Source organism: Antennarius striatus, chromosome 13 (assembly GCF_040054535.1).
Source record: "Antennarius striatus isolate MH-2024 chromosome 13, ASM4005453v1, whole genome shotgun sequence".
Classification (NCBI taxonomy): domain Eukaryota; kingdom Metazoa; phylum Chordata; class Actinopteri; order Lophiiformes; family Antennariidae; genus Antennarius; species Antennarius striatus.
In genome coordinates this window covers 16229592-16242051 of record NC_090788.1, presented here as the reverse complement: position 1 = coordinate 16242051, position 12460 = coordinate 16229592, and the positions used below count along the sequence as shown (strand labels likewise).

The 12460-nt window shown below is 43.7% G+C and overlaps 1 protein-coding gene across 1 annotated transcript; it reads right to left on the bottom strand.

Moving 5' to 3' along the window:
- Positions 1 to 4677: 4677 nt before the first annotated feature.
- LOC137605730 (semaphorin-4A-like) lies at positions 4678 to 11718 on the bottom strand. Its single transcript, XM_068330436.1, has 11 exons — positions 11692 to 11718; positions 11534 to 11606; positions 9406 to 9456; positions 9031 to 9212; positions 8824 to 8952; positions 8460 to 8641; positions 8211 to 8334; positions 8003 to 8122; positions 7872 to 7913; positions 7584 to 7660; positions 4678 to 7024 (listed from the first exon to the last, which is right to left on the bottom strand). The coding sequence occupies exons 1-11, from the start codon at positions 11716 to 11718 to the stop codon at positions 4678 to 4680; spliced, it is 3354 nt and encodes a 1117-aa protein (XP_068186537.1).
- Between the last annotated feature and the right edge of the window lie 742 nt (positions 11719 to 12460).

Here is a 12460-nt window from a genome sequence, read left to right as displayed (position 1 = left end):
ACGGAGCAGGTGGTCTGCCAGCTGGCCCACAATCTGAAGTATGGAATGCATCTGCACACACAAAAAAAGACAAAACCAAATCTTTTGACATTGAAATCCCAGGTTCTAACTGTACATCCATCTGAAGTATGTGACCTACCATCTGACACTCGGAGACGGATGAAAAGATGGGATCTGCCAGGTAGAGGAAGGATAGGATGCATCCCACTCCCCACACATCAACAGACTCGGTGAAGGGCAATCCAAGGAAGACTTCTGGAGCCCTGAGAAGGGAAAATAAGAGGGAAAGACGAGGACTTTTGGGAAAGAGTTGAGACTCTAAGTAACAGCATGGATTTTGAATGAGATAAGTTCACTGGAACAATTGAGCTATGTAGGATGAAGACACCTGTATCCAATTGGCTGCAATTCCATCCCAGGCTTAGCATCGGACACCCTAATGGCTTCACCAAAGTCTATGACTTTGATTCGGCCGGGCTGGTCCCGCATGTTGACAAACATGATGTTGTCAGGTTTCAGGTCAGCATGCACGACCCCGAGTTCTTTGAGAGCATCTAAAGCCACAAACAGCTGCAGAGACAAAAAGTAGAATGGACAGGTTTGGGATGCAGTTTTCCATCTCCTGTTCTGTATGGTGAAAGATGAAAGGTTCAATTAATGATGATTGCTAGATCCATAATAACACTCACCTGCTTTGCAATTGGTCGGATCTCACTCGGATAGAGAGGATTCCACCCTCGTTCTCAGAGGACATCACACAGGTTCTTGTCTAGTGACTCAAATGCTAGACAGGTTTGTCCGTTATACTCAAATGTCTCCACGAACCTGACAATGTTGTTGTAGTCTGAATTCAGGACACTGACCACCTTTAGCATGGAAATCTGGGGAGAAAAGAGGAAACATGAACACAGCTCAACGTCTGATGTAGGATTCTGATTCAGCAGGACTCCAAAACCTACCTCCTTTGCAATGTTGTCGTGGTAACTGTCCTTAAATATTTTGACCGCCACTGGGTCTTTAGTTGTCAGACTGGTGCACCGAACCACTTTGCCGTAACAGCCTTTACCAATAAGCTCCAAAACGGAGTAAACTGAAGAGGAGCTCTGCAGATGATGCTCAATCTGAACCTCAGGTGTTGTGACTGTGAGAAGAAAAAAAAAAAGTATCTGTCAGCTTTTCAGGCCAATGACCAACTGACCTCTATTAGTTTAAGTGCTTCAGTTTTAACCTATCAATTTAACACCACAGGAAGAAAAAATGCTTGTCAAAACCAAACAAGACCTAGAACTAAGGCAGTCAGAGACTGCAATATCCCGCGACTTAACCTGACCTACCTTGAGGGTAGATCAGGGTACCATGAAAGTAGTACCTGACTAGTGCATAGACTAGTGCATATGAAGAAGGCCAGTGTGAGTAAAACCATAGATCAATGCACTAGCTTTGATCTATTATTTTACTCACACTGCTAAGTAACTGAAGCGCTGAACAATATTTCACATAATCACCCCTGTAAAATTTAATGCTCAGTTTTAGACATGTTTGTGACTGTTATAATGAGCAGACTTACTTGATGCATCAGAAGAATATGATGATGCACACGTTGACATTTTCAGAGCTGAATCCTCTCTGTGGACACAGTAGTATTCATTAAATGAATTAATTAATGAATAACACAGTAGTCTCTGCTAAATTTGCAGGTACTGGGGTTTAATACTGCTTTTTATGTGCTTTGATGTTAACCTCCGTCTTTGCGCGTCACCAATGTGGTGCAACTGGTTACGGTTGGTCCGATTTTTCCAACTTTATTACATTATTTCTGCTTGTCTCTAATTTATTTTTATTAGAATAATCATGCAGGTTGGTTGTAAGTCATTCTCTTCACAGTAGAAGGTCTTTCCCTTTTGCTCAGTCAGCTGAGCTCAACGCCTTGTTTGTTAAACCAGGAAACTGCTGATCGAATTGAAGTCGATCGGGATTGTTCCAAGGTCTGCAGCAGGGGCCACAAAACTATACCTGTGAACACCAGGTCACCCCCAAGGACCAAATGAGTCCTCATCATCTAGATATGGCGAAATGCAGGTGGTTTCGCATCCCGAGTGAAAGGTGAACCAGACTTCCTAAAACTTCTGCATTACTCACAAGCGGGCGTTATGTTCAAAAGTGATCGGCTTTGTACACATCACCCGTTGTGAAAATCATAACATATTCAATCCAACAACGGATTCTCCAGCTGATGTTGGAGGAGATCAATTGAATATGGTGACCTGCTGCTATACACAGAAACCAGATGGCTCATCAGAGGACGAGTTTGACTTCATTTCATTACTTTTGTGTGAAATCAGAGTTCATGCAGTCCAAAGGTGAAGACATCTAACTGCTGGAGGACAAAGAGTTGACACTTGACCTTGCATTTTTGATGGACATTACTGGGGTACTAAACAAACAAAATGCAAGCTGAAAAGCAAACTAAGACTGTTGCTAGTGTGAAAAATGCTTTAAAAGCATTTAAAGCCAAGACAAACATTTTCTGTGTGGATTTACAGAGAAAAAAGATGCAGCACTTTCCCTCCGTGCAGTCGATGCTAAAAGACAATGTTTCTGCATGTGAGACAATTGTTGTAGGAAAGCACCATGAAGTCATAAAGCAAGAGTGGACACAACATGCTTTGCTGAGCAGCTGAGTGCAGTATTCAACTTGGATGCTGGACAGGTGGAGATTGAAATCATAACATTGCAAAATGACCACCACCTCAAAAGCTAGCAGGCTGCACTAAACTTTTAGTGCCTTCTTGACACAGAAGTACTGTGGTATGTGCACAGCAGCTAGAAAGGGTGCCAGCCTGCTTGGTTCAATCAATCTCTTGTGAATCAGTGTTTTCTGATAGAACTTCATCAAGAACAAACAGACAGAACACACCTCACAACCCAGTGTGTAAGCTGACAGCGTGTAAACTGACAGTTACACATTGTCAAGCTGCACACTGTCGTGTTACACACCAGATTACAATACCCTGGTAAACAGCATGCAGTGTTCTAACATAGAAACAGACCACAAAATTCAAAATGTGTGAGTTGATTTTTTTTAACATTCAGGATTTGTTCAAAGGGTTTGTCAGTGGATAGTCAGAATGAACATATATTCTATGAAAAGTAAGTGATCATCTGAAAATTTTACAGTTCCTCAAAAGAATAGAAATAAAGTGCTGAATATTGATATTGGTTTCCCATCTTGATGTCATTGTTGATAATTATTGGGATAACTCATTAACGTGGTCAGTGTCCTCACATAGATGAGTATGATTAATCATTATTGATCGATCCATCCATTCATTTTCTGTACCTGCTATTACTGCTGTCGCGAGCCTATCCCAGCTCATTGGGGGCAAGAGGCAGGGGACACTCTGGGTGCAAAACCAGTGCACCGCGGAGCTACATCAAGACAAACAACCATGCATGCACACACTCACACTTACGGGCAATTTGAAGCTGGCTAATTTGCTTGAAGTGCGTATTTTTGAAGGTGGGAAGAAGCCAGAGAACCTGGAGAGAACACACACAGACACGGGGAGAATATGCAAGCGGGACCCGAACCGGAAGCTGAAGTGCTGTGTGGCAACATCCCTACCCACTGCGCCACCGTGCCACCAATCATTATCGATAATTTGTGACTAAAGGCAAATTGAACAACGTTATTTCAGAAGAGCTTATCGGACTAGTAACCCTTCGTATAGCTCAGTACCCATGAAGTAGTTCTCAGCTTCTTTTTTCAACTTTTTAAAGCTTTATTACAAAGCATGAACAAATAACAGACTTGTATGTTAAAATCCACACTCAAAAAACAAGGTGATTGTGGTATCCAGCAAGTTCCATTCTCTCTGACTGATATACATCTTGCAGCCTTTGGAAAACCACTTGCCTTCAGTCAAAGTGGCTGAATGGCGACAGATCAGCTGTCAGTTACTTCTATCTTTGAGTTTTACACAAATCTGATAGGTGACCCTCAACCCTACCATCCTCTTAGGCTTGGGCAGGGCTAGCCCAGTCACGGCCACTGCAGGCAGTCATACAAGGCTGCGTTATCCATGGTGTTGTAGGCCTTGTTTGTGGCAGAACCAGTCTATCTTTGAAAAGTGTTTTTCAAATATCGCTCAGGTGTCCTTTGGACCCATCAGTGTCAGATAAAAGTGGTGTCTGAGAGATGGATAGAAATAGCAAAACAGAAAACCCCTGAGACATGGAAAGTGCACTTGACATTTGAGTGCATTTACAGTGCCATCACAACAATTACAGAGATACAATGTGGCTTTTCTATGTCTAAAAATGTAAACATTTTGTCTTTGAATCTGTGCAACATTCAAGTTGCGAGGTCACACTCATACTACAAACTTACATCTCATACTTATGTCTGATACAGTTTTCTCATCCTAAATGACTCAACTCTGGGACATGTGTCATCTCACAGTCATTTCTCTTACGTGGTAAGGCATAAGCTTGAATATAACTCATATCTTTGCAGTCTCTCTTCATGCCACAGCTACACATCTAAGGCATTTAGTCAGCAACATTTAACATTCATCCCAGTGGCATTCAGTGTTTTTTTTAGAGGAAGCAAAATGTTGCAGTCAGTAGACCTTTCATATTGAACTTTCTTCACACTTAGCAAGTGCTGCTTGTGCTTTAAACGTAGGGAAGCTTGACATCTTCTCCTTGTCCTTTCATTACTTCCCCTATGCCATCCCCCAGCCCATCATCCGTTTCATTTGCCTCTGCTGATATTTTTTCCACCCCTGTAGAACTCATTCTGTCTTCCATCCTTTCATCAAGCATGTCTACAGCTAAAATGTCAGAGGTGACATTCAGACCAATGCTACTTGTGTTACAGTTGACATCCAGGGAACTCTCATGACCATTGCTGGGATTGCTGTGGGTTGCATTGTGTGTGGTGGAGGTGCCCAACAACTCACTCCCCATCTCAGACAACCGCAAATTATCTGGCTTGTGTGGCTCCTGGTGGCCAATGCCGCGCCGATGGCACGAGAAGTAGTGGAGTAAGGCACCAAGCACTAAACCACCACAGAAGACAAGGATGTAGATGGCTAAGATGTGGCGACTTCCCCCTGTTGCTGTTGCTATTCCTTCTGTTGCTCTTGTTGTTCCTTCTGTTGGAACAGCAGCATTTGGGCCCTGTAGTGTCAGCTGATAGGCTGCTCTGCGGCAGAAGGTGGGGTTTCTGATACTTGGCCCACCCTCCTGGCAAGTGCAGATGTATATTCCCAGGCTGTCTTCCATTACAGTCACTTCCAGGTCAGAGCCGTGTTGCTTGGTGTGTGTGTGTGGAGGATACTCCCAGCTGCAGGGCCTGGGAGACAGCTGAATGCACGGCAAAAGGAGACGCAGACCTACAAGGACTCGAATCTCCCTGGTTTTAGGGGTACAGCGTCCTTCTCCTATGTCACACATTTGCATGGCTTCATCAATAATATCACCCGGGGGAGGCTCGGCCGTCGTTGCCCTGCAGGCTCCTTCCATTATGCTCCATACACAGCCTAAGCCTCTGGCTCTGGCACACACCTCACAGCTGGGATATAGAGAGCAGCCTTTAGCCTGGACACGAGCCAGAGACATAGGGCTGCCCACCAGAGCCCAGTCCTGGTACAACAGTATATTGTTTACAGGCTCCTGTGAAGAGAACAGAGGAATCTCCTGCAGCAAGGTGGCATTGTGGTTTGCTATTGCCACCCGGTGGAGCTCCCCACGAGTTGTCCCAAGGTGCATCAATGCCCTTTTCTGCTCCTGTCCATTGTCTGTCAGTGTCACAGCCAGCTTAGTGTATGTGACTCCCTTGCGGACAAGTAGGGGTGCTGCAGTTACACGTTGCGCCATCAGAGGGTGATTTCTTGCAAACACCAACACCTTGAAAGGAAGATTCTGTGAAGAGTCAAATCCTGCAGCCTTCAGAGCAGCATTCAAGCATTGGCCAGGTCTTGGTATGGGAACAGGCTCAGGGTTAAGACAGCTGTGGCAGGTCTCCTTCCGCTCTTTATAAGGACCATCCATCACGGTGCTGATGTCAGAAAGACTGAACACACACACTGCTGATACCTCTGGTTCCCACTGGGAGGAGAACAATCCATAGAAGTGTGTGCTGCTGGGGTCACCTGGTTTGTGTTCTGTGGTGAAAACATCAGTTAGGTTGTTATAGCGCTGACCACGGGGTCTGTCCTCACACACCAGCTCTGCCTTAAGAAAGGTGGTCCAGCGTTGATGCAGCGCCTTCATTCCTCCCACATCAGACTTGCAGACACGTGCCACTCTTGACACTTTGACTTCGGTGTGAAGATCATACTCGTTAGCCACCTCAGTGAAAAAGAAGTAGATCTTGTCATCGTCTCCCGTTGGGTTGTTTTCTGGAGACTGCTGTATGAAGGCTGAGCTCACAAACTTTGGTTCATTTAGCCAGTTGATGGAATCTTCAGTTCGGATTTGCTCCTGTGCAGGGCCTGTTGCCCGGGAGATGCTAAACAGTGTCCCCAGGAAGTTCTTGGTGGCTGCTGTGTACAGAATACCATCTGCCATAATAGCTGTGTAGGGCTGACTGGGTTCAAAGGGAAATGTGCCTCTCCCTGTTTCCATCTTCACTCCTCCACCCTCAGTTTTCTCCAGAGTAAAGGATGATAGGTCCAAAAAGGCACACTGGGGGTCAAAGGCGTAGGTGCCGCATACGTAGAGGCGTCCATCGCTCACAAACTCCAGCAGACGGATGTAGTTGTTACAGTCAGCCTGTGTCTTTCCTTTGTCCATACAAGACCTCCTCTTCTCCTCAGGAACATCCCAAACAATCATTTTGGGTTGTTGGTTCAGTTTGTTGGTGTCCACAGCCAATATGGCATCTCTAGCGCCCAAATACAGCATGCCTGATGAGTGGTCCATCAGGAAGGTGCTGAGGTAGCTCACTCCCCTCAACTCCTCTGGGCCGAGGATCTTTCTGTCTTCCATCCCACCCAGAGTCACTGCCCAAGAGGCTCTGCAGAACAGACACAGCACTAGCTGCAGGATCAACACTGCACCACCAGGTCTAATCATAATTTGGCTCCTGCTCTGATCCCAGAAGGAGGTGAAATTTAAATCTGATCTCAATACAAGTTGAGGTTTCAGCTGCATGCATCACAGGTCTGATTTCAGAAAGACACAGGGCTCAATCCAAGGGAATGATAAATACTCTAGTGGATACTTCTATATATTAAAAAAAGTTTTGTAACCCCCAATAAGTGTGACAAACTGTGTGTCAAAGTAATCCAAAGTGCCGTCCTCTCATTTGTGAGTAATGCTCGTCGTGGGGGTTCCAGGTACCTCTCTACCCGGTGACACCAAACATGTCCTGCTGCTACAATAGATCTCTGATCACTCTCAGATTAAATTAAACTGTTTGAGACATTAAAAGACATGACTGACATGAAAGCACATTTACAACCCTCAACAAAGATCAAACGCGTTTTCAGTTGCATGAGCTGGAATGCACAGTGACAGTCCCCCAAAATGATCCTAACAGTTGTCATTTTCAAAAAGGCTGAAACTTTACATACATGCCGGCGGAGCTTTTGGAGAAAAACATACCGGTGCTATAGGGGAACCTGAGGCTTACTTCACACTCAATGAGCTGCTACAGAAAATGTTGCAACGCGGTCACGTGAAACAGGTTAAAAGACAAAGAAAAGAGATATTTATTGTATCCAGGGGTTTAGATATTCTGTTGAAATTGGAAAAACAAGCGTATGGTCATGGGCTATTAATTTGTTTAGTTTTGTTTGTTATAATAATGTATAATGTTATAATGTCTAATGTAAAATGTTTGTTATAATTTGTTATGTTACCAGGTCATCCAGGATCCAGCCAACTGGTTGATATCCTGACCCCTAAAAGGGCAAGATATGTATGAGATTCATTTGAAGTTCAAATAAAATCATTGAGTCAACCCAAAGACAGAAGACAATGGCTACTCAACCCTTGGCTTCCACATTGTCCCATCAGCTGTATCGTCCTCAGTGAAATAGTTATGTGTAAATTTCCCTCTACGGAGCAGGTGGTCTGCCGGCTGGCCCACAATCTGAAGTATGGATTGCATCTGCACACACAAAAAAAGACAAAACCAAATCTTTTGACATTGAAGTCCCAGGTTCTGACTGTACATCCATCTGAAGTATGTGACCTACCATCTGACACTCGGAGACGGATGAAAAGATGGGATCTGCCAGGTAGAGGAAGGATAGGATGCATCCCACTCCCCGCACATCAACAGACTCGGTGAAGGGCAATCCAAGGAAGACTTCTGGAGCCCTGAGAAGGGAAAATAAGAGGGAAAGATGAGGACTTTTGGGAAAGAGTTGAGACTCTAAGTAACAGCATGGATTTTGAATGAGATAAGTTCACTGGAACAATTGAGCTATGTAGGATGAAGAGACCTGTATCCAATTGGCTGCCATTCCATCCCAGGCTTAGCATCGGACACCCTAATGGCTTCACCAAAGTCTATGACTTTGATTCGGCCGGGCTGGTCCCGCATGTTGACAATCATGATGTTGTAAGGTTTCAGGTCAGCATGCACGACCCCGAGTTCTTTGAGAGCATCTAAAGCCACAAACAGCTGCAGAGACAAAAAGTAGAATGGACAGGTTTAGGATGCAGTTTTCCATCTGCTGTTCTGTATGGTGAAAGATGAAAGGTTCAATTAATGATGATTGCTAGATCCATAATAACACTCACCTGCTTTGCAATTGGTCGGATCTCACTCGGATAGAGAGGATTCCACCCTCGTTCTCAGAGGACATCACACAGGTTCTTGTCTAGTGACTCAAATGCTAGACAGGTTTGTCCGTTATACTCAAATGTCTCCACGAATGTGACGATGTTGTTGTAGTCTGAATTCAGGACACTGACCACCTTTAGCATGGAAATCTGGGGAGAAAAGAGGAAACATGAACACAGCTCAACGTCTGATGTAGGATTCTGATTCAGCAGGACTCCAAAACCTACCTCCTTTGCAATGTTGCCGTGGTAACTGTCCTTAAATATTTTGACCGCCACTGGGTCTTTAGTTGTCAGACTGGTGCACCGAACCACTTTGCCGTAACAGCCTTTACCAATAAGCTCCAAAACGGAGTAAACTGAAGAGGAGCTCTGCAGATGATGCTCAATCTGAACCTCAGGTGTTGTCACTGTGAGAAGAAAAAAAAAAAGTATCTGTCAGCTTTTCATGCCAATGACCAACTGACCTCTATTAGTTTAAGTGCTTCAGTTTTAACCTATCAATTTAACACCACAGGAAGAAAAAATGCTTGTCAAAACCAAACAAAACCTAGAACTAAGGCAGTCAGAGACTGCAATATCCCGCGACTTAACCTGACCTACCTTGAGGGTAGATCAGGGTACCATGAAAGTAGTACCTGACTAGTGCATAGACTAGTGCATATGAAGAAGGCCAGTGTGAGTAAAACCATAGATCAATGCACTAGCTTTGATCTATTATTTTAATCACACTGCTAAGTAAATGAAGCTCTGAACAATATTTCACATAATCACCCCTGTAAAATTTAATGCTCAGTTTTAGACATGTTTGTGACTGTTATAATGAGCAGACTTACTTGATGCATCAGAAGAATATGATGATGCACACGTTGACATTTTCAGAGCTGAATCCTCTCTGTGGACACAGTAGTATTCATTAAATGAATTAATGAATGAATAACACAGTAGTCTCTGCTAAATTTACAGGTACTGGGGTTTAACACTGCTTTTTATGTGCTTTGATGTTAACCTCCGTCTTTGCGCGTCACCAATGTGGTGCAACTGGTTACGGTTGGTCCGATTTTTCCAACTGTATTACATTATTTCTTCTTGTCTCTAATTTATTTTTATTTTATTTTTATTAGAATAATCATGCAGGTTGGTTCTAGACACTAGAAGGTCTTTCGCTTTTGCTCAGTCAGCTGAGTGCAACGCCTTGTTTGTTAAACCAGGAAACTGCTGATCGAATTGAAGCCGATCGGGATTGTTCCAAGGTCTGCAGCAGGGGCCACAAAACTATACCTGTGAACACCAGGTCACCCCCAAGGACCAAATGAGTCCTCATCATCTAGATCTGGCGAATTGCAGGTGGTTTCGCATCCTGAGTGAAAGGTGAACCAGACTTCCTAAAACTTCTGCATTACTCACCAGTGGGCGTTATGTTCAAAAGTGATCGGCTTTGTACACGTCACCCGTTGTGAAAATCATAACATATTCAATCCAACAACGGATTCTCCAGCTGATTTTGGAGGAGATCAATTGAATATGGTGACCTGGTGCTATACACAGAAACCAGATGGCTCATCAGAGGACGAGTTTGACTTCATTTCATTACTTTTGAGTGAAATCAGAGTTCATGCAGTCCAAAGGTGAAGACATCTAACTGCTGGAGGACAAAGAGTTGACACTTGACCTTGCATTTTTGATGGACATTACTGGGGTACTAAACACACAAAATGCAAGCTGAAAAGCAAAGTAAGACTGTTGCTGGTGTGAAAAATGCTTTAAAAGCATTTAAAGCCAAGACAAACATTTTCTGTGTGGATTTACAGAGAAAAAAGATGCAGCACTTACCCTCCGCGCAGTCGATGCTAAAAGACAATGTTTCTGCATGTGAAACAATTGTTGCAGGAAAGCACCATGAAGTCACAAAGCAAGAGTGGACACAACATGCTTTGCTGAGCAGCTGAGTGCAGTATTCAACTTGGATGCTGGACAGGTGGAGATTGAAATCATAACATTGCAAAATGACCACCACCTCAAAAGCTAGCAGGCTGCACTAAACTTTTAGTGCCTTCTTGACACAGAAGTACTGTGGTATGTGCACAGCAGCTAGAAAGGGTGCCAGCCTGCTTGGTTCAATCAATCTCTTGTGAATCATGTTTTCTGATAGAACTTCATCAACAACAAACAGACAGAACACACCTCACAACCCAGTGTGTAACTTGACAGTGTGTAAGCTGACAGTTACACATTGTCAAGTTGCACACTGTCGTGTTACACACCAGATTACAATACCCTGGTAAACAGCATGCAGTGTTCTAACATAGAAACAAACCACAAAATTCAAAATGTGTAAGTTGATTTTTTTTTAACATTCAGGATTTGTTCAAAGGGTTTGTCAGTGGATAGTCAGAATGAACACATATTCTATGAAAAGTGATCATCTGAAAATTTTACAGTTCCTCAAATGAATAGAAATAAAGTGCTGAATATTGATATTGGTTTCCCATCTTGATGTCATTGTTGATAATTATTGGGATAACTCATTAACGTGGTCAGTGTCCTCACATAGATGAGTATGATTAATCATTATTGATTGATCCATCCATCCATTTTCTGTACCGGCTACTACTGCTGTCACGAGCCTATCCCAGCTCATTGGGGGCATGAGGCAGGGGACATTCTGGGTGCAAAACCAGTGCACCGCGGAGCCAAATCAAGACAAACAACCATACATGCACACACTCACACTTACGGGCAAATTGAAGCTGGCTAATTCGCTTGAAGTGCTTATTTTGGAAGGTGGGAAGAAGCCAGAGAACCTGGAGAGAACACACACAGACACGGGGAGAATATGGAAGTGGGACCCGAACCGGAAGCTGAAGTGCTGTGTGGCAACATCCCTACCCACTGCGCCACCGTGCCACCAATCATTATCGATAATTTGTGACTAAAGGCAAACTGAACAACGTTATTTCAGAAGAGCTTATCAGACTAATAACCCTTCGTATAGCTCAGTACCCATGAAGTAGTTCTCAGGTTCTTTTTTTCAACTTTTTAAAGCTTTATTACAAAGCATGAACAAATAACAGACTTGTATGTTTAAATCCACACTCAAAAAACAAGGTGATTGTGGTGTCCAGCAAGTTCCATTCTCTCTGACTGATATACATCTTGCAGCATTTGGAAAACCACTTGCCTTCAGTCACAGTGGCTGAATGGCGACAGATCAGCTGTCAGTTACTTCCATCTTTGAGTTTTACACAAATCTGATAGGTGACCCTCAACCCTACCATCCTCTTAGGCTTGGGCAGGGCTAGCCCAGTCAAGGCCACTACAGGCAGTCATACAAGGCTGCATTATCCATGGTGTTGTATGCCTTGTTTGTGGCAGAACCAGTCTATCTAGACGATCTTTGAAAAGTGTTTTTCAAATATCGCTCAGGTGTCCTTTGGTGCCTTTGGACACATCAAAGTGTCAGATAAAAGTGGTGTCTGAGAGATGAATAGAAATAGCAAAACAGAAAACCCCTGAGACATGAAAAGTGCACTTGAAATTTAAGTGCATTTACAGTGCCGTCACAACAATTACAGAGATACAATGTGGCTTTTCTATGTATAAACATGTAAACATTTTGTCTTTGAATCTGTGCAACATTCAAGTTGCGAGATCACAC

What these genes read in the sequence shown, in the direction of transcription:
- LOC137605730 (XM_068330436.1), bottom strand. Translation starts at nt 11,718, where the DNA reads ATGATTGGTGGCACGGTGGCGCAGTGG. An exon ending in GCTTCAATTTGCCCGTAAGT is followed by an intron (nt 9,457 to 11,533) that starts GTGAGTGTGTGC and finishes CATATGCACTAG; the next exon opens with TCTATGCACTAGTCAGGTAC. An exon ending in CCGTCTCCGAGTGTCAGATG is followed by an intron (nt 8,123 to 8,210) that starts GTAGGTCACATA and finishes TTGTGTGTGCAG; the next exon opens with ATGCAATCCATACTTCAGAT.